General features: G+C 45.4%; 1 protein-coding gene across 4 annotated transcripts in view; it reads left to right on the top strand.

Annotated features, from left to right (window-relative positions):
- Positions 1-22089, top strand: part of JMJD1C (jumonji domain containing 1C) — a 306160-nt gene that overhangs the window by 110639 nt on the left and 173432 nt on the right. For all 4 annotated transcript variants that reach the window (XR_010920649.1, XR_010920650.1, XR_010920651.1 and 1 more), the window contains exon 2: positions 10278-10442. Coding sequence is in view for 1 of the 4 variants with exons in the window: in XM_067552587.1 (XP_067408688.1) it covers positions 10278-10442 (165 nt within the window). In the remaining 3 variants the exon portion in view is untranslated. The remainder of the gene's footprint in view (positions 1-10277; positions 10443-22089) is intronic.

The following is a 22089-nucleotide window of genomic DNA, read 5'->3' as shown; positions in this document are numbered from 1 at the left end:
CTTTGCTGTGAGGCACGACTTCCACTTGACTGCCCCTCACCTTCCGGGAGTGAGGAACGACGAGGCAGATAGCCTCAGCAGGTTGTTTCTACTCTGCTACAACTGGTTGTTGCATCCGGAGGTCGTGACTTTGATCTTCCACAAGTGGGGTGTTCCCCAACTGGACCTATTCGTGTTGGCCTGGATCATGAAGCGTCTGAGGTTCTGCTCGCTCCAGGGTTGTGAGGCCAGATCAATATCCGACACGTTCCTCATCGAATGGACGGGGGCACTTATGTATGCGTTTCCACCCATTCCGCTCCTGCCCAAAGTTCTCTTGAAAATCAAGAGGGACAGGGCGGATGTGGTACTCATCACCCCGGCCTGGTTGAGACAGCATTGGTTCAGTATGCTGATGGACCTATCGATCGCCCCACCCGTGGAGCTCCCGAGGCGGCACGACCTTCTCTCCCAGGACCATGGTCGCCTGCTACACCTGGACCTGGACTTCCTGCACCTCACAGCCCGGAGGCTCTGTGACTGACGGAGGGAGAAAGAGCCTGCTTGCTGCAGGTCCAACAAGTTCTGCTGGGCAGCAGAAAACCTTCAACACAGGTCGTGTATTGGGCTAAGTGGAAGCGGTTTACCTGCTGGGCGGAGTCCGGGGGTATTCCGCCAAGCCTCTCTCCTATTCAGGAGATCCTGGAGTACCTTCTCCAGCTAAAGCTTCAGGGTCTGGCGTCGGCCTCCCTGAGGGTTCATCTGGTGGCCATTTCGGCCTTCCATCAGCTGCTAGAGGGGAGATCCTTGTTCTCTCATCCCATGTCGGTCAGGTTCCTGAAGGGGGTGGAGAGGCTTTATCTGCAGGTCCGTGACCCGGTGCCTCCCTGGGATCTCAACCTGGTCCTGTCGAGACTCATGGGGCCTCCCTTTGAGGCCATGGCTTCATGCCCCCTGCTCATCCTTTATGGAAGGTAGCCTTCCTGGTGGCCATTTCCTCAGCTAGGAGGGTCTCTGAGATTAGGGCCTTGACCTCAGAACCCCCTTATACTGTATTCTATAAGGATAAGGTGCAGTTGAGGCAGCATCCAGCCTTTCTGCCCAAGGTGGTTTCCCAGTTTCATTATAACCAAGATATTTTTCTCCCTATGTTTTTCCCCAAACCACGTGGTTCGGAGGAGGAGCGAAGATGGCATTCGCTGGAGACGAGCCCTGGCCTACTATATCAAGCGGACAAAGCCGTTCTGGAAATTGACGCAGCTCTTCGTCGCAGTGGCGGACCAGAGGTGAAAGGATCACCTGTCTCCACCCAGCGCATCTCCGCGTGAATCACATTCTGCATCAAGTTCTGCTATGAGCAGGCAAAGGTACCACTTCCGGGTGTCATCACAGCGCACTCTGCGGCCTTCCTACGGAGAGTACCCCCTACAGGACATCTGCAAAGCCGCCACCTGGTCATCAATGCACACCTTCACATCTCACTATGCCATCATCCAGCAGGCGAGAGAAGACACGGGATTCGGCAGAGCCGTGCTGAGGGTAGCTCACCGGTAACTCCTACCCACCTCCAAGGTATTGCTTGTTAATCACCTATAGTGGAATGGACATGAGCAATCACTCGAAGAAGAAAACAAGGTTAATTACCAGTAATTGATGTTCTTCGAGATGTGTTGCTCATGTCCATTCCACAACCCACCCTCCGTCGCCGCTGTCGGAGTTGGCAGAAAGAAGGGACTGAGGAGGCGTAGGGCCGACTGTGCCTCATATATTGTGGCATGTGCGTGGAACTCCAGAGGGCACCAGAGCCAGTCCTATGGAATCTGCTAAAGGGAAAAAAGTTCCGGGAACCATGCATGGTGGTGTGCACTCACCTATAGTGGAATGGACATGGGCAACACATCTCAAAGAACATCAGTTACTGGTAAGTAACCTTGTTTTCCCTAGATGTTAGGAGGGCGCTAGCTTTCTATATAGAGAGGACAGGCCCTTTCGTAAGTCAAACCAATTCTTCGTCGCTATATCAGATTGGATAAAAAGTCTCTCGGTGTTGTCCTAGATGATCTCATCATGGATCACCTTCCTGTATCTGGACCTGTTATGACTGGCTAAGGTGCCAGCAGTAACGGTGCACTCTACTAGGGCGCAAACTTCCTCAGTAGCTTTCTTGGCGAAGATCCCTACATAGCAAATCTGCAGGGCTGCAGCCTGGTCATCAGTCCACACATTCACTGTGCATTATGCCATTACTCAGCAATCCAGAGATGATGCCACTTTTGGCAAAGACATGCTTCAGTCAGCTATTCCATGAGCTCTGACCCCTCCTCCTTGGGTCAGCTTGGAATCTACTTGGAATCCACTGACATGGAATCGATATGAGCAAGCATTCAGAGAATAAAAATGGTTACCTATCTTTTTGTAACTGTTGTTCTTCGAGATGTGCTGCTCATGTCCATTCCAAGAGCCATCTGCCTTCTCCTTTGTTGGAGCCCTCTGGCAAGAAGGAACTGAGAAGGCAGCAGGTCAGCAGGGCCCTATATACAGCGCCATGGAGGCGCCACTCCAGGGGCCGTCTGCACTGATCTGACGGGTACCGCTAGGCGAAAATCCTTCCGACAACTGTGCATGTGACGCACACACATCTACTTGGAATGGATATGAACAACACATCTCGAAGAACAACAGTTATGAAGAAGTAGGTAACCGTTTTTACTGGGGGGCAAATATTTTGCTACTGCACCCAGGTGAGGTTTAAGCAATTTTTAATCACAGAAATATTTTGAACATTGAATTCATGATGAGGAATATTAATGCAACAGTATGGAAATGCAATGCCTGTCCTTTGTTGCTCTTTACGTTCCTCACTTAGGAAAGAGAATAGGAAACTATTCTGTAAATGCCAGCCAATTCAGCAAATGGGTCATTTTAGCATACCATAGTAGGAACTTAGTAGATAAATGTGGTATAGAAATCCATTTGCTTATTAAAGAAAATTGCTTTGTCTGAAATTGTTAAAATGTTATACAATTAAAACAATTTTTAGTGTTTCTAGCTGTGTTGTCTAGACCTGTTGTTGGAGTAAATGTTGTTAAAGTAAACCTTCAGATTCTTAGTAGTCCAGTTGTCTACAACAGATAACTGGGCAGAAGAGTAATTGTATATAGTATTTCAATGTGGAGGAGTTGTAAGCAATATCCTGCTGACTCTTACTAGTTTCAAAAAAGAGGCATATGCTTGAGCTATACTATTTTTCTGGCATTAGAAGTAGAGTGAGCCGGAGGATGACAGTTCCTGTTTGTGACTTTCAAGGTTTCGAAAGTTGTTTTCCTCATTGGAATGAAAATAAACTTTTGAAAGTTTTCACAAAATGGGATTGTTGACGCATCAGTTTTCAGATAGGAATGGTCAGGTTTTCAATTCAGGTCTCTCTCTGTCTGGTCAGAAGTGACCAGAGTGCTCTGGACCACAGAAACCTTCCAGCTGAAAACGTAGACTCATAGGCTTCAAAGTCAGAAGGGGGACCATTGTGATCATCTAGTTTGACCTCCTGCACATTGCAGGCCACAAAATCTCACCCACCCCCTCTAGTAATAGACCTCTACCACTGACTGAGTTACCGAAGTCTTCAAATCATGATTAAAAGACTTCACGTTACAGAGAATCCACCATTTATACCAATTTAAACCTGTAAGTGACCCGTGCCCCATGCTGCAGAGGAAGGCAAAAACCGCCCAGGGTCTCTGCCAATCTGACCCAGGGGAAAATTCCTTCCCGATCCCAAATCTGGCAATCATTTAGACCCTGAGCATGTGGGTAAGACACACCAGCCAGACACTAAGGGAAGATTTATCTGTAGTAACTCAGAGCTCTCCTCATATAGTGTCCCATCACTGTCTGTTGGAGATATTTGCTGCTAGCAGTCACAGATTGACTACATGCCATTGTAGGCAGTCTCGTCATCCTCTCCTAAATAACATATCTGAACTTCAGCAAGGCTTTTGACACTGTCCCACATGACATTCTAAGAAGTAAGCTGGAGAAATGTAGGCTTGGTGGAACTATCGTTAAGTGTGTACATAATTGGTTAAACAACCACAAATGAAGAATAATTATTAAGGGAATGTCGTCAGATTGGAGGGAGGTCTCAAGTGGGATTCCAAAGGGATCTGTTCTGGGTCCAGTGTTGTTTAATGTTTGTATTAATGACCTAAATGTAGGAATAGAGAGCATACTGATCAAATTCACAGAAGACACAAAGCTGGGGAAGGAAGATGGTTGCCAACACTTTGGAGGATAGAGCTGAAATTCAGAGGGATCTTGATAAATTGGAGAATAGGGCTATAAACAACAAAACAAAATTCAACAAAAACAAATGTAAGGTGCTACACTCAGGGAAGAGAAAACAAATGCACAGATATAGAATGCGGGATAACTGGGTTGATAGTAACACTGCTGAGAAGGATCTAGGAGTTGTGGTAGATCACAACCTCAACGTGAGTTAGCAATGTGATGCTGTTGCAAAAAAAGCAAATCCAATTTTAGATTGCATTAGTAGAGGCATAGCATGCAAGTCACAGGAAGTGATAGTACTGCTACACTCAGCACTGGTTAGGCCCCAACTGGAGAACAGTGTCCAGTTTTGGTAACCAGTGTATAGAAAACCAGAAAGGATCAGATGAGCGACAAAGATGATATAAGGGAAGGAATGCAGACTGTACGAGCGAAGGCTGATGGAATTGGGTATGTTTAGTTTGGAAAAGAAGATGAAGGGGCATAGGGGTGATGTGACATTATAGCAGTCTTCAAAAACTTGAAAGACTGCCATAAAAAAGATGGAAAAAAGTTGCTCTCTTGCCATAGAGGGCAGGACAAGAGGCAATGGGTTCATACTACAACATAGCAGATGTAGATTAAATCTCTGGGAAAACTTCCTAACAGTGAGAACTTTAGGACAATGGAATAGGCTGACTAGGGAGGCTGTGGAAGCTCCTTTACTGGAAGTTTTCAGAAGGAAGCTGAATAGCCAGCCATCTGTCTTGGATGGTTAAGCCACAACAAATCCTGTATCTTGGCTGGGGGGTTAGACTAGGTGACCCTTGCAGTCCCTTCTAACCATATGATTCTATGAAAAACTTATCAAGCTCAGTCTTGAAGCCAGTTAGGTTTTTTGCCCTCACTGATTCTCTTGGAAGGCTGTTTCAGAACTTCACTTTTCTGTTTAGCAACCTTGGTCTAATTTCAAGCCTAAAGTTGTTGATGGCCATTTTGTATCCATTTGTTCTTGTGTCAGCATTGTTGCTCAACTTAAATAACTCCTCTTCCTCCCTGGTATTTATCCCTCTGATATATTTATAGAACGCGATCATATCTCCCCTCAGCCTTCTTGTGGTTAGGCTGAACAAGCTCACCTCTTTGAGTCTCCTCTCATAAGATAGGTTTTCCATTTCTCAGATCATCCTATTTGCCTTCTCTGCACCTGTTCCAGTTTGAATTTGTTAAACATGGGGGACTAGAATTGCACAAAGTATGCCAGGTGAGGTCTCACCAGTGCCTTGTATAATGGTACGAAGACTTCTTTGTCTCTACTGGAAATACCTCGTCTGATTCATCCTGGGACTGCATTAGCCTTTTTCACAACCGCATCACATTGGCAGCTGTGATCAACCAATTCGTCCAGATCTGGCTTCTCCTATGTTGCTTCCAGCTGATGTATCCCTAGCTCATAGCCAAAAATTCTTGTTGTTAGTCCCTAAGTGCATGACCTTGAATTTTGCACTATTAAATTTCATCCCATTTTTATTACTCAAGTTTACAAGGTCATCCAGTTCTTCTTGTGTGATATTCCGGTCATCTTCTATATTGGCAATACCTCCCAACTTTGTGTCATCTGCAGATTTTATTAGCACACTGCCACTTTTTGTGCCAAGGTCAGTAATAAAAATGTTATGTAAGATTTATCCCAAGACTGATCCCTGAGGAACTCAACTAGTAACCCTGCTCCAGCCTGACAGTTCACCTTTCAGTAGTTTTTCCTTTAACCAGTTCCTTGTCCACCTTCCAATTCCCATATTAATCTCCATCTTCTCCATTTGAGTGAAAATTTCCCATATGGAACTGTATCAAATACCTTACTGAAATCCAGGTAGATTAGATCTACTGAATATCCTTTGTCTAAAAAAAAAAAAATCTGTTAATCAAACTTGATGTTCCAGCTTCAAAACAGCATATTTAGAATAAAAATACATTCCAAGAGTGTTCCCACCAGCTCTAAATAGAAGATAACTTGCAACTTTGCTTTAATTGGAAAAAATATTGCTGAAGATTTTTCCCCCCTTCTGCTGGAACATAGTAACAAGAGTTATAAAAACTAACAAGCTAAAGCCAACTGTATTTATAAAATATTCCCGATGTAAATTTCTCCTTTGTGTCCAGTTCTTCAGTTCCATGTTGCTGGATCTTCAGCTTGTACTGCTTCAGGGAGGCAGAACAGAGTTGTCCATAACTGTGAGGCCTGGGAAGCTGGGCTTCTCTGAAATTAGTGTCTGCACAGAACACAATGGCATTGCAGCATATGCTGCTGCAGAGAGCTAGATCAGTCAAGTGAAAAGGAAAAGGGTTGAGAATTTTGAGCCTTGGCACACCTTAGAGATCCCAGTTTGTCTACAGATTTTATTTTGCTGGTTCAGGGGCTGCTATGTTGCTTTTGTCTTGGCTTGGGGACAATGGTGAGTGACTCTTTTGAACATGGTTGACCAGCCTTCAGGGTGGATAAAAATCTATTTTTTAAATTTAAAAATGGAGTTGTTGGGGGTTTTTTTTATTTAATTTTTTTATTTAAATTTAATACCTCTTTTTCTCTTTTTTAAAATAAAATTTTAAATTGACCATTAGTATTAGAGCCTAAATTGACTCTCCAATGGCTCTATCTCCAGTGTACTCAAGTTCTGTTTAGGTGGGGTGTTGAATTTACACTTAAATCTTTAGAGATGGACACATTTATATCCTCCTACTTATTAATTTGGCTAGTATTCTAGAAAATGTAAAGTATTAAAGACAGTGATTTGTAAAGTGCTTTAGTCCATGGGACTGTTTTTTTAAATGCATTTATTGATTTTAAAAAAAATCAAATTGATCTTTCATGCCTCCCCTTTTAAATTTCATACAGAAAGGACCACTGTGATCATGTAGTCTTTCTTCCTGTGTAATACAAGCCATATAACTTCCTCAAAATAATTTCTAGAGCATATTTTTTAGAAAGAATCCAGCCTTAATTTAAAAATTGCTAGTAATCATGATGCTTGGTGAATTGTTCCAATGGTTAACTACCTGCACTGTTAAAAAATTACTTTATTTCCAATCTGAGTTTGTCTAGGTTCAACTTCCAGCCATTGGATTATATTATACCTTTTGTCTTCTAGATTGAGGAATCTATTATCAAATATTAGTTCCCTATGTAGATAGTTATGGACTGTAATTGAATCACAGCCTAGCTTTCTCTTTCTTAAGCGAAATGGTTTGATCTCCTTGACTCTATCACTGTAAAACATGATTTCTAATCCTTCAGTCATTCTCTTGTTTTTCTCTGAATCCTATCTAATTTTTCAACTCATTTCTTGAATTGTAGACATGAGAACTGGCACAGTATTGTAGTAGTGCACACACCAATGCCAAATATAACTTGTTGCCACTTTGGAGATTGACTAGCCATATTTTTTCAGGGATAGACTAGCCAGGTGCAAGTTATCCTTGTAAATAGCTCTTGACCAGTCTCAGAATAATTTAATACAATTTGCAGGGAAGGAAAAATAGAACACAGTTTTTTGTAAAAGTGTCTTGGACTATCTAACAGCATAGCAATGTTTAATTGCATGCCATTTGATGCATTCCAAAGGTAAAATCTTTCTCAGAAAGACTAGAGAAAAGAATTACAACTACTATTCAAAGTATGGCTATTAGAGACAATACTTTAAGATGCAATTTGTGTTCTGCTTCTGCTATGGTTAAAAAGGTGTTACTGTAATTTAAACTTTAGTGAACTTTACTGAAATATTTCGATCACAAAAACGGATAACACTTAGGTAATTTTTCTGTAAGTTAGGCTTTGTGTTTTAATAAATATTGTAATAAAATTGATAATTAGGTACATCATTTAGTTCTGAGTTTTTATAAACACTTTCCCAGTCTTGCTAAATTAAGTGGTAGTCCTGTTAAGGAAGCACAAATATAAATTAGGATTTGGGTGGAAGGGAATTGTATTAACCTGTTGCCACTTAATTTTTTTGCTTTATATTTTTATATACAGAAACATTATTGAGATTTTTGCTAAGGTTAGCATTCATATTTGAGCTCTGTGGCAGATGGGGGTGGAGGAGGTGACGGTTGCAGAGAGCAGAGTGCATGGCGATTGAGTTTATCAACAAGAAGGGATAAAATGGGGAAATATAGCAGGAATAAGTGGTAGGAGTCATGGACATTGAATTATTGAAGTCAGGTGGGCAGGAGGTGGGATGGAGTCACTGGGTCAAGTGGAGATGTTAGAGAAAGAGAGCAGATGAGAAACTTATTCATCTGAGACCAGGGAGAAGGAGGACAGTGTTGAAAGGGGATAAGAGGAAGGGCCACGTCATATTTTGGTCCATTTTTTTCTTGAACTAACTTGGCAAGATCATGTGCAGATAGAGAAGAGCAGGCAGACAGAGGGTTTGAGAATGTGTCAAAGGAGCAAAAACGCAGCTGGGTTGTGATCCTGAGATTAATTTCAATTAGATAAGTAGAGTTGTTTAACTAGGAAGATGGCCAAACTGAAGGCAGGAAGTCAGTCTGGTCATGGGATTTTCACCAGAGATGCTCTCCAGCACAAGAACAGGAATGTAGGAAGTGGATCTTGGGGGTGAGCCAGAGCTTGTGGGAGTTGGAGGGCGGTCCTGCAATAGGAGAGAGGAACAGAAGTATCAGGGGTGGAGAAAAGTGAGGAATGGAGAGAATCAACAACCATATCAATGGAAGAAGGTGAAGAGAGGACTTAGAAGAAGATGAGAAATCCTGAATGCTGATGGACTGGAAGTCATGGGGAGGCCAAGTGATGGCATGGGGGAAGGGGACTCATGGTCATGTTGAAGAAGAATGGGTGATAGTCAGAGAGGGGGAAACTCAGCAACAGCAAAATCAAAGAGAGGGCAAGCGCTTGATTAGGACCAGGTCAGGTGAATGGCTCTTTCAGTAAGTGGGACAGTTGAACCCATGCTGTGGGTCAAATTAAAACTATAAAGTGAGGAAACCTGCATCTGAGGGGTCAGATGGGTCATCAACATGGAAGTTGAAGTTATTGAGGATGATTGTCAGAGGTTATGAGGAGAGGAACTGAGAGAGCCAGGAGCTGAAATCAGAGAGGATAGTTGATGGGGCGGAGTTGGGTGGATGGTAGATGACAAGAAGGCGAGGAAAGAAGAGATAAATACAGTGCTGTTCAGAAGAAAAGAATGAATGGGAAGGAAGCGGAGTGGGAGGGATTGGAAACGGCAGAAATAGGAGAGGAGAAGCCCAACATTGCCACCACCATCTGATCCAGGGGATGGAGTATGAGAGAAGGAGATGCTTCTGTAAGAGATGGCAGCTGCGGATGCAATGTCAGATGAAGAGATCCAAGTCTCTCTCAGAGCTAGAGCTTGGTGGGAGTGAGATGTGAAGAGGGTCATAGATGAGAGGGTTTTTAAGAAATGGGAGTAGGCATTTCAGAGAAGTAAGAGAAATGAAAGGGGGAAGAAGGAGGATGGGTGTGAGGTTACAAAGAGAGGCACGAGACGGGAAAAGGTGGTGGGGAATGAGGCAAATGTCACCAAAGGTCAGGAGAAGATGGTAGAGGGTGTGGATATGGCATCTAGATTTGTGCTGGTGGGTCATGAGTCATGGGTGTGTGGCTGATGGACAAAGGTGAATACACACAACAACAAAAAGTTGGAAAATGATATGAAGGTACACTTATAGAAGCTCCCCCTCAGGTAACTGGAGTGTATTGCCTCTCTCCTTGCTGGAAAGGAGGGTACAGATATGTCCAGGCTGAGCCACTTGAAGGATCTGAGTGGGGTGGGCCACTCCAGGACTGGGACAGATCTCTGGCACTGGCAGAAACTCCCCCTGAGGTAACTGGACTGTAGGGTGGTGATTTTCATTGAGATTGACAAGGTATTTCAGATTAATTTACTGAAATTCTTGTATTTAATTTTATAATGCAGGCTTTACAAAATGTGATTGTTTGTATATAAAATAATAAATAAATATTTTGTCTTATCTAATTTCCTCAGGTGTATGTGGAATTTGATGACCTTGAATGGGAAAAACGAGAGTGGGTTAAAGTTTATGAAGATTTCGCAGCCTTCTTGGTGGAGTACCAGCTGGTCTGGGCAAAAAGAAAGGACCCTAGCCAGACTCAGGGATCAAAGATCAAACAAATTCAATGGCCTGCATTGGTAAGACATTTGAACAGTGTCATTTTTAAGCTTTTCAGCAACACAGAATATTTCTAGGAAATTGTCTAATTTCACTGTAATTACCTTGATGTTGGAAGTTAGTGTTTTCTTATTCTTCAGTTGTGAGTCCACCAGTCGAGCAAGCTCATGTGAAAGGAGGGAATGATATACTAGTCACTCATTTTAACTTAATTTTTGACATGATCTAGACTGTTAAGATTAGTCTCTCTTATTGATACAATAAAACTGATAGCACCTCTCACTGTCAAAGCAGTTTAAGTGTTAATCTAGTAGCAGCATGGTGCATTGCTATAGGGAGATTGAACTTGAGCTTAGAACTTGCTCCCCAGAGCTCATGTGACTAAGGAAGGTTGAGGAGGCAGTGTAATTCTCCTCATGGAAGTAGCAGCATATCTAGAAGTGGAGTCAAGGTCCAGAAAGATGACAGGTGAGTAAAGACCCATTGAATCAGTGATAAGACAGTTGTCTCTTCTCTAAGAACCTTATCCCTCTGACTATCTGGAGTGACACACAGATGCTGAAACAGCTGAGAGGGTTAGTGATGGCTTTTTTGCTCTGTTTACTTAGGAAGCCATTCTCATTGCTGATGGTAGTTCTAGGCTGTGGTGAGGCTCTGATGAGGTCTTCTAGAAAGGAATAGACATGGATTCCTGTCTCCCTCAGAGATGCTGCTAGTACAACCGGGATCTTCATAAAGATCTAAGTAAAAGTTGAGACCATTAAGGAGAATCTTGTATTGAAAATGTTTTCCGTGGTAACAGTAGTGTACACATCCCCCATAACTTCTCAGACTGGAATGTGAAAGGAGAACTCCAACAAGTCTGTCAATTACATGAGTTATGGAGATGCTTAGCCATGATATGATAGATTTTATTGTCTGTATCTGGAACTGGTTAACTTGTTGAGTGATCTGTGATTTAAGATGGCCTCTAGATCTCCATTCGTCTGTGGAACCATAATGAATATGTTCTACAAAACCTTTGTCTTTGTGGGGTAGGTTCTATTATCTCAGTATTGATGAGGTGGGAAATTGCATTAATGTTTTTCCCTTGTTTTGTCTGTGCAAGTCAGTGGGCAAGCTCACATCCAGGGAAATTAGAATAAAACTCTCAGCAGTCATTTCATCCATGTCACTTTCTTCAGACTGGCTTTATTAACAAAAGATTGAAAAACCTCAAAATATTACGAACACTGGGTAAGGGAGGCCTGTTCCACTTTCTAATATCTGGTAAGGGAGAAGACTTGCCTTTTCCTTTAGGTCTTCTGTCAGATTCCAGGGAGGACCTTCCCTCAGGGACTTAACTCGACCCTCATCTATCCCAGACTGAGCCAAGAGCATTCTTTATACAGTCTTCAGCAGGCATTCACATGATTCTAAATCAGCTGCCTCTTCATCATGTGCCCTGTTAAGCAGTTGCTGGGAGTTGTAGATTCTAGTCTGAAAGTCCAAAGCTTGGAACATGTTGGAAGTGCATATGACCCAAGGACCAGCAACCTGTTAATCAGATTTCCCCAAGATGAAGGAACCTAAATGGGGAATTCTGCATGTGGTAAAATCTCTAAAGCCAACTCCTCCTTTTTACAGATCAGGTAATCTCCTTTAAGGTAAGTGGCCTGTAGTTGCAGGGAATGCTTGAAGCTGGGTGGGTTTTCAGCTTGACCCTGCCTGGATTTTCTTGCTTTTTCTGGTTGAAGCAAGACCTTTTCACTTTGCCTGGTGTTAAGTTTTTGGCCTCTGGAAAATTAGTAGTTTTGACTTGGCTAGATGATTGTATGGTTTTCTTCCCTTTCTGGTTATGGCCATTATTTTGTGCATGTTTTCACCAAATTAATTCTCTTTATGGCCCTTCTTTCCATCCTGAGAACTTTGTGGGTGTCAGGAGTGGCCTAGCATGTGAGTCAACTTTCTGGAGCCTTAGTTGTCATTGGGTCAAGCCTCCTAGCATTAGCTGGGGTCAACAGTTACTTCCATGCCTACCGCATCTAGCTATTCACATTGAAGATTTCAACAACCATTATACAAACTGAGGCTACAAAGTGGCTGATGCTGGCGGTGAACAACTTGTGGACTGTGCTTCACGAAATGGTGATCCCTTCGTTCATGATCCAAAACAGCTTGGGATATTCTATTCTTTTAAATGGATCCACAGGTATTCACCTGATACATGTGGGGTCAGCTCAGTACATGGCAACTGACATCAGCATCATGCCAAGTCTTGCACAGCTTTCCAGACAGCCAGCACAGATAGTCACTGATCCATATTGGTCTTCAGCTACCAGTCGTCATGAGCACAAAGAAGCAGCAGTGAAACCTGCACAAAGCCAACTAGGAGAAATACACTAGAGGCACTGGAACGGAGCATTGTAACAATGCCACCAACCACATCCCAATAGAGCAGGCTTATGGGTGTTTCTGTAGAGCATCTACAAAACAGCCACCTGAGCCATTCACCCTGTGTACATCCACTGCTTTGAAGAGGAGTGCACCGCTCTATTCAAGCAGTATGAGTCAACCAGTTACCTGGACATGGCCGACCACTTAATCAAAGCTTTGAGCTGTGCACGTTGAGCCAGATGGGAGGAAAAGACCAACAACCTGGATTTCACTTGTTCCAGCCGGAAATGCTGGAGCTTACTTCGTTGTCTTGGAGTAATCTAGCAACCACTGACACCAAGCCTATCATCTGTGAATGCTAACCAAGTAGCCAGCCATCTGCTTTGCATGGGAAAGACACCCTTGGAAAAAGAAGTGAAGAGTAGAGACCAGAGCGAGTGGAGGGTCTTCTGCAGGCAGTACAGATCCAGAGCTTTCCCTGAACCTTTCACAGTTCCAGAGCTGGACAGAGCACTAGTATATAACATAAAGTTTAGCCCTGCTGCCAGTTATGACAACATCCTTCCAGAGTCCCTGAAATGTCTTGGCCGATGCGCCCGCTCTTGGCTGGCTCAATTCTTCACAAGGGTCACCAATGAAGGAAGACTGCTGAAAATCCGGTGCATATCAAAAGTTATCGGCCTCCCAAAACCTGGTAAAGACCCAAACCAGGCATCAAACTACTCCTCAATATCGCTGCTTTCTGTGTGTCTCAAGGTTCTAGAGCACCTAGTTTTACAGCGAATAACACTGGAGGTGAAGCATGTGCGAGCAAGTACTTGCGCTAACCACATTCATTGAAATGGTTTTCAAAGAAAACTGAAAACAAGCGCTATTTTCCTTGACCTCACTGCAGTGTATGATATGATGTGGCACACAGGTCTGCTTCTTAAAATATCAAGAGTCCTCCCACCATGGATTTCTGATGCCATTGAACTGCTACTCCAAGACAGATGGCTCTGGGTGCATATGTGTGAGAAAACAAGTGCTTAGAAACAGATGAACGGGTTACCCCAAGGGTCTGTTCTAGCTCCAGCATGTTCATTCCGTATATCAGTGACCCGCCACCAACCCAGTCACAGAAGTTCATCTACACAGATGACATTTGTTGCGGGCTACAGGCTCTGACTTTCTCTGAGCTGGAGAAGACCCTATGTGACGGTGCTGCAAAGCTGGCCAACTACTGCAAGACATGGTGCTTTCAGCCTAGCACCAGCAAGACAATCTCCAGCATGCTCCAACTCTAAAAGGAACTAAACATCATAAGGAATGGCCAGAGGCTGAAGCATGAGAGGGTGTGTCAACCCAAGCCTGCTTTTGTTCAACGACCTTTTTAGCCCAGCAGCTAAACGTTTTTCATCATGACACTCACTGTGGTTGAGGCTGCCATGCCAGGACCTGACAGCAGAGGACCTGTGGTGGGAAGACTGGTTGCTTCACACCAACCAACAATCAGTTCCTCATCACAGACCATATTGCTTGCCTGCCTGCCTAGCTTTGACCTGCCACACTATCAGTGGGCCCTTCTTAACAGATTCCGGGTTGGGCAAGGACTCTGTGCAGCCAATCTGCACCATTGGGGTCTTTGAGACAATCCAAGCTGCAGCTGTGGTGCAGATCAAATAGTGATGCACATTGTTGAGGAGTGCCTACTAACTAAATTCAGCGGTGGGCTCAGAGAGCTCCACTTGGCCCCTAAGAACACAATTGCTTGGCTTGGTGAATATGCAAATGCTGAATAAATTGGGTTATCATACTGGAGGCAATGGAGCAAGCAGGTAAATGGAGCAAGTTGAGGGAAGCTTCAGCTCTGAAGGGAGCACATAAAGAAATGGTTTGGAGTGGACTTGATGCCTTGGCGATGTATAGTGTTCACTTGGCCCAGTTTGTCTGTTCAGGTTAGGAGAGCTCACGTAATTAAAGAAGTTGAAGTGAGTGCAAAGGCTGCCATATTGATGGTCCTTCAAGAGAATTCCATTTTTGTGTCAGTGGGTTCCTGGAGCAGGAACTCCTCCTTTTCGGGCATAAGTGTCCTTGTCCAGTGGAACTGTAAATACATCTTGGGTGAAGTAAAAGTATTTTTTGTCCTTTGGTAGAGTGCTGAAATTTTTAATCTGCCTGTGAGTCTGATTTATTTGGGCACTTGCCTGCAGTCTTAATCACATCCTCAAAGGGAGGATGGGGAGGGACACAGAATTCCTTCTTGAATGTAACTGGGATGTATTTCTGGGACACACATTCTTGTTTGCCTCCTGAGTCCTCTGTGTGGTGTAGAAGCAGTTTCAAGTCTGCTAGCGCTCTCTAAAGTATGTGATCAAATAGATGTGATGGGAACCGCTTCTTATTGGAGACTTTGCAGGTTTGGCTTGGTCTAGTTGAGCTAGCTGAGGAGCAGCAATGAGAGCCTTCTTTCTTCCATTCTTCATTACTTCCCCAATGGGAAGAGTTGTGAATTGTATCAGCACCCCTATTTGCCATTTGCAAATTAAATCCAGAACATGGCTATGTTAAATCTAAGGTTGCTTCTGAATGACCAGCTAGCAGTGATGGCCAGTTAGACGCTCACTTTTATGCTTTGCAAGAAATGTGCAACCTCTTCTCAGACCTTGCCATAGTTGTTGTTATACATAGTTTTTATGTTAAAAGGTTTATTAAGGTTTCTCTAAGTCAAACATCCAAGTTAGGAAATGCCAGAATTAAAGTTGTATGTGCAGTCTTAGTTCAGCCTTTTTATGCATATGCTAGTCTTTAATTGCATAATCACATACCATATTTTTCACAGGACCCTCATTCAGTGCATAGAATTGGTGGTACTGACTTAATGAACAGCTATTCAAAATGTTCTCTTTTCATCGTTTGGTGTATGGCACCACGCCGTATTTACTGCACATTGTTCAAACCCTGCTGTGACGAGTTGTTTATTTTCTCATGGGCTTTTCTGTGCGTCTCATCATGATAGAATCTGACTGCTTCATAAATACTAATGCATTTATTTTCACAACATCCCTGTCATATGAGGGGCTGTTATTCTCATTTTATGGATGGAGAGCTGAGGCATAGAGAAATTAAAGTCAAAAGTGTCCAGTAATTTTGGGTTCTGAGTTTGAGACACCTAGGATCTGATTTTTCAGAGTATTTAGCATTGTATAGCACTTTATATGTTCAAAACACATATCCCATTGACTTCAGTTGCAGTGTGAATTCTCAGCACTTCTGTAAATCAGATCCCAGGGTCTCAAATTAGATACTCGGAACATAGAATTAATGGCCAGCTGTGAACATCCTGATCATAGGCTATGGCTACCCTACAGAGTTACAGCAGCTGCTGCTAGTGCAGATGCCCTAAACCAATGGGAGAAGCTCTCCCACTGACATAGCACTATCCACACTGGCGCTTAGATCAGTGTAACTTATGTCACTCAGAGGAGTGGCTTATTCACACCCTGAGCAACATAACTTACACTGACGTAAAATGTAGTATGTACGTTGCCTACGACTTAGCCATCATCACTTAGGAACTCTCAGGCAGAGGCAGAGATGGAATCTAGTTCTCCGGAGTGGCATTTGGCTTCCTTAACTATGAGAATATCCTTTCTTTTTCTTCATTCCCATGCTTCAATCACTGAACACCTAACTTCTGCAGTGAGGCAGAAGTCCTACAGACAACAGCCTCATTCACTAGACAACTCTGATATGTTTCCATAGCACTGTCCATCCTGTGCATGGAATCCTGTAAGCTCTTTCTCACATGAGTAGTTCTATTGACTTCATTATGAAAGCTTCCATGAGTGAAGGTTTTCAGGATAAGGCCCATAAACAGCTTTATTTATATTTTTAAAAGGCATTTAGACAATTCTAATTCTATTATTTCCTAACTTTTGAGTGTTTGACTTTGCAACCTTAACAATGTTCTTTTAAAATAGTTTTTTGTATACAGTTTCCCAAGTTTTTAAAAAAGTAAACTGAAAAAGCAGAGCTTCCATCATGTGGTGTCTTATTGATACTCACTTGTGTCATTGGCAGGTTTTGAACATTTAGATCAGCACGCAGACCTTTGAGCAAATGGAGTAACTGACAGCAGTAGTAGATAATTCTTAATTATTTATATTACTGGAGTGCCTATGAGCTCCGATCAGGAAACTTGACATTAGAGAGCTATTAAAGAGGAAGGAAAGGTGAATAGAAGTTGGAGGGAAGATTGCATTGTATTTTGTCAATTTTCTCTTGTAAAAAATTGGCTAGATCCTATGCTGATGAGTGGAGGCAGGAGAGGGGTCTGGGGAGTGAGATGAGTGGCAAAAAGGCATGTGGGATTGAGAACATAGAATTCAATTAAGTTGGAGAAGTAGAGTTGTTTAGTTAGGAAAATGGCTGAAAGAAATAAGGAGACAACTAATCTTTAGTGGAAGAAGTCAGCCTGATTCGTGGGATTTCTGCCAGAGACATCTTCTGTGTGGATAATTACTGGAAGGAATTGTACATTTTGGTTTTTCACAAATATTTACTGACAGCAGAGAAGAATGGTCAGATTTATGACTCTTGGATTCTATTCTTCACTCTGGAGAGAAACATACTCTAGTGGTTAAACTTTTCTACCCATTCTCCTAAGTAGTAGTATTAGTATTATTTCTATTACCATAATGTCTAGAAATCCTAGTCATGGACTATGACACCACTGTGATAGTTGCTATACAAATGCTGAACAAAAAGACAATCCCTGTCCCAAGGCGCTTCCAATCTATAAGACAAGAGGAGAAAAATGAATACAGACAGATGAGGGAGTACAAGCAAACAATTAGGCAGTATTGGTCAACATGATTGGCAGTGCTTTCTTTGCTGTAGCAGCCTAACTACTGTGAAGATTTGTAGCACAGTTGCCTGATATATTGGTTAGTATTATTTAGAGTTTCCAATTTAACTTTCTGTGGTTTGGCAGGGTCCAATTGCCTCTAGATCAGACAGTTACTACTGTGATGAGGACCCTGTGCACATGGGAGAAACTCACTGAGGAAAGATTTTTTTAAAATCTGTAAGGTGTATTTCAGTTCTATTAGCACAATTAGCAATATCACAAAAACTACAAACCAGCAAAGTCGTTAAGGTAATACACCATGTCCAGCACTATAACTTGCATACACACATCACCCTTTGCAGAGGAACCCTGTTGTAGATAATATGACCCACATGGGGTCCTTTGGCTTGGCAGGTTCCAGGAAATCTCCGTAGAGTGGACAAGCCAAGTACCACCTTTTGTTATAATTAGCTAATGCCTACCATACCTTATGCATATTCAATAAGGATTTCAGCCTTTTTTCCTTATTTGTGTTTTCTCACCCTTACTAATGGTGGGATGCCCTTCTACTGTAGGTCACTAAAACCTTTGCTTCCAACTTATTTGCATGTACATCAAATAGTTATTTTGACATTTATGTGGAGGAACATCAGCAGATGTTCAAAACTTAAAAAGTTGGTACAAACTGGCATCTTGTGGTCACCTATCAGCAATTTAGCAACAGTTACTTATAACATCGCTCTCTCTTGTGATGTCTTGTAATACAAGTTAATTTAAGAGTTAGCTTCTTATGCCAAGTCTTTAACCTTAAGCCTCTGTTAGTTTGGTTTAGTTATTGACTTACAGGCTTGCGAGCTGCAGGCTTTTATGTTACTGCTTTAATTCACACCTCCCCCTTACCTGTATCTGGCTATGCGGCATGAACCCTTCTGCCTGTCCTCTCTAACCTGTCCCTGTCTCAATCACATTACTTCAATCTTCCTTCCTTACCCTGCCAGATGCAATCTCCTTGCTGAGCCAGTTCTAATTTGTCCCTTCCCAGCACCTCATACGATCAGTCAGTCTCCTCTACCTTGGCCTCCAGTTGCTCTCCCCTACCTCCGTCCATGCTTGGGATCTTCATCGTGTTAATGCTCCCACCATTCTCTGGCTCTCTGTCCCAGTCTCTTTGCCCAGACAGTCCATGTTACTCTGTTCCATCCCCTCTCCTCCCATGCTGCAGGTCTGGCTCTTTTTCTCTGTGCATTGGAATCGGACAGTTCTATCTTCGAGTGATTGCTCATATCTATTCCAATATAGGTGAGTGCGTGCCCCGTGCACTGGTTCCCGGAACTTTTTTGCCCCTAGCAAGCCCCGTAGGGCTGGCTCCGGCGCCCCCTGGAGTGCCGAGCTCATGCCGTGATATATCAGGTGCCGCCGGCCCTGAGGGCCCTCAGTTCCTTCTTTCCGCCCATTGATGGTAGCTGGAACGTCTGCCCCTTGCTCTTCAGCAAGCAGCAATCCCTGTTTTTCTAGTTGTTGTTACAGTTGAGTTAAATATAGTAGTTAAGTAATTAGTAAAGTAGTTAGAGTAGTCAATAGATAGTTTGCCCTTTGGGGCTTAGGGTTGAGCCATGCCTCGCTCAACCGGTTTTAAGGCCTGTGCCATCTGCAGCAAGGCCTTTCTGGTGAGCGATCCTCACGACCGCTGCCTCCGTTGCTTCGGGGAGCAGCACTGATAAGTGCTGGATCTGCAAGGCCTTCAAACCTCGCACACAAAAGGAGAGGGATGCATGCTTAGAGCCATGCTTATGGAGTCCACGCTCCGGCCAGACTCGGAACCTTCTCGCTCCCCCGTGGCACCAAGTGTATCGTCTGTACGCAGTGCACCGCCAGCACCGGGACAGTTGGTACAGCAGTTGGTGGTGCCGAAAAAGAAGCGGCAGGGTGCCACTCCCATGGACTTGCCCACGCCACTGGTACAGCTGGGGGTTACGCAGGAGATGCCCCAGCCACGTGCAGTGGAGAGTACTCCGGCACCGGCATCTCCTCTCAGGGAGCCTCCCCCAACTCCTGGGGGTGGGGGAGTGCCCCTGCAAGGGCCGTTGACACTGGAGGTGTTTGCTGCGGCACGCGCCCTCATGGGCATGCCCATGCCTCTGTCCCCCCCTCGGCTGAGGGCGCGGGAACTGACGTCTCGGGGTAAACTCGCGCTGGGTGGCCCCGGTGGGTGGTGGAGACAGGAGTCCAGGTCTCCTCCCAGATGGTTGAGGAGGGTCGAGAGTGTGGGCTCCCCTCCCAGCTCTGACACTGGGTTGTCAATCACCTCGACACCACGGCACTGAGGGCGGTCTCGAGGCTCTGGCGCGGGGTGACGCCGTTCCGGTTCCGCCTCGCAAGGGGCTCGATCTTTGGGATCCCGCACCAGGGCACCAAGCACACAGCGGCACCAGTCCCGCTCCCGCGCATACACTCTGGTGCGGATCCCGGCTGCCAAACAGACTGGAGGCACTCGGCGCCGGTCCCGATCCCTGGAGTGTAGCCCAGCACAGACGCGAGCGTCCGACCGCCACCACGCCCGGCACCACTCCCGCTCCCTAGATGCTGACAGGGAGGCACGGCACCGGTCTCGATCCCCAGCATGCAGCCTGGCGTGGATCCCGGTGACCCAAGAGTCCCGGGGCACTCGGTACCGCTCCCGATCCCCGACACACCCTCTTAGCGGCCGAGGTCCAAAAACCCACCGCGGGCACCGCTGAGACCGCTCCTCTTCGTTTCGGAGCAGGTCTTCGGGGAAGACCGGTAGGGACCGCAAGTCCCAGCGGCACCGGTCCCGTAGCTCAGAGTGCCATCCGCACTGGGGCCCTCCCCACCCGGCACCGGAGCCGGTCCCAGCATGGCCCTACTGGGGTCCCTGGGGAACTCACACAGTCCCCTCCTCGACGGCCCACTCGCCACCATGCCCTCTGAGCCAGCCGGACAAGGGCCATTCCTCTGGGGAGGAATCTGACCCCCAGGTGGGTCCCTCTACGGGGTCCCTCCCACAGTCGTCGTCCTCCTCCCCAGATGATACAACCGCCAGGGATCGCAGGGCACCCCTCCCTGACTTAAATCTCACGAAGAGCTACTTAAGAGGGTGGCGAATAATTTGAACCTGGAGCTCAAGGAGCTCTCCAAGGAGGAGGAGGACCCCCTCTTTGGGGTATTGGGGTCGGCAGGGCCATCCAGGGTCACCCTCCCTGTGCATGAGCAGGTTCTAAAACTTAAGGCCCTCTGGCAGACCCCCGCTTCGGTTGCCCCCACTTCCAAGGGCGCCGAACGGAAGTATTACGTTCCGGCAGAGGGGTTCGAGTTCCTCTACAATCATCTTGCTCCGGGGTCACTGGTGGTGGATGCCGCCAACCAGCGAGACAGACGGGACCCAGGCAAATACCCCCAAGAATAAAGAGAACAAAAAGTTAGACCTCTTCGGCAGAAAGGTCTATTCTACGGGGGTCCTGCAGCTGAAGAAACCAAATCACCAAGCGCTCCTTGGCTGCTACAATTTGAACCTCTAGTCCTCCTTCCAGAGGTTCGTGCAAGGGTTGCCTCAGGACCAGGCAGCAGATTTCACCACCCTCATTCAGGAGGGCGCAATGGTGGTGGGAGCGGCCCTCCAGTCAGCCAGTGACACGGCGGATGCCGCTGGTAGGGCGATGGCATCGGGCATTGTTATGCGTCGGTGCTCCTGGCTCCAATCATCAGGCTTGTCGCAAGAGGTCCAGCATTCAATCCAGGACCTGCCATTCGACTGCGCTGGCCTCTTTTCTGATCACATGGATGACAAGCTGCACACCCTATAGGACTCCAGGGCCACCCTGACGTCTTTGAGGCCGTACACACTGCAGGCCTCCAGGCGTCAGGCACGACCATATCCCCAGCGTCAGCCCCAGCCGGCACCGAAACCATCTCCCCGACCTGCTCAACCCAGGAGGGGTCGGGACAGATACAGGGCATCTAATCGCCGGTACCGCCAAGGCCCCTTGGTGGGTCCGCAGCAAGGGCCCCCCAAGGGAAATAACAAGAAACAATTTTGATGGTGCGCACAAGGGTGGCACCTCCCCTATTCCCCTGGATCTTAACTTTCCCTTTGCGTACAGACTGAGGCCGTACTTCGCAGAGTGGCGGAGCATTACCTCCGACCGTTGGGTGCTGGGCATAGTGCGCAGAGGTTATGTCCTGCAACTCTCGGCCTTCCCCCCCGGACTCTCCCCCTACCTCGTCCCTCTTCAGGGACCCCTTTCACGAGCATCTCCTCATTCAGGACGTGAATTCTCTTCTCCTCCTCGGAGCAGTGGAAGAGGTTCCTCCTCAGGAAAGAGGGAAGGGGTTCTACTCCTGTTATTTCTTCATTCTCAAGGTAAAGGGGGCCTGAGGCCCATTTTGGACCTTCGCCGTCTGAACAAGTTCATCAGGCGCCTCAGATTCCATAAGATTTCCCT

Source organism: Emydura macquarii, unplaced genomic scaffold (assembly GCF_026122565.2).
Source record: "Emydura macquarii macquarii isolate MOO-44397 ecotype Brisbane River unplaced genomic scaffold, CSIRO-AGI_Emac_v2 contig_1390, whole genome shotgun sequence".
Taxonomy (NCBI): domain Eukaryota; kingdom Metazoa; phylum Chordata; order Testudines; family Chelidae; genus Emydura; species Emydura macquarii.
Note: the sequence above shows the minus strand (reverse complement) of the source record. Positions and strands in the feature narration are given on the sequence as shown.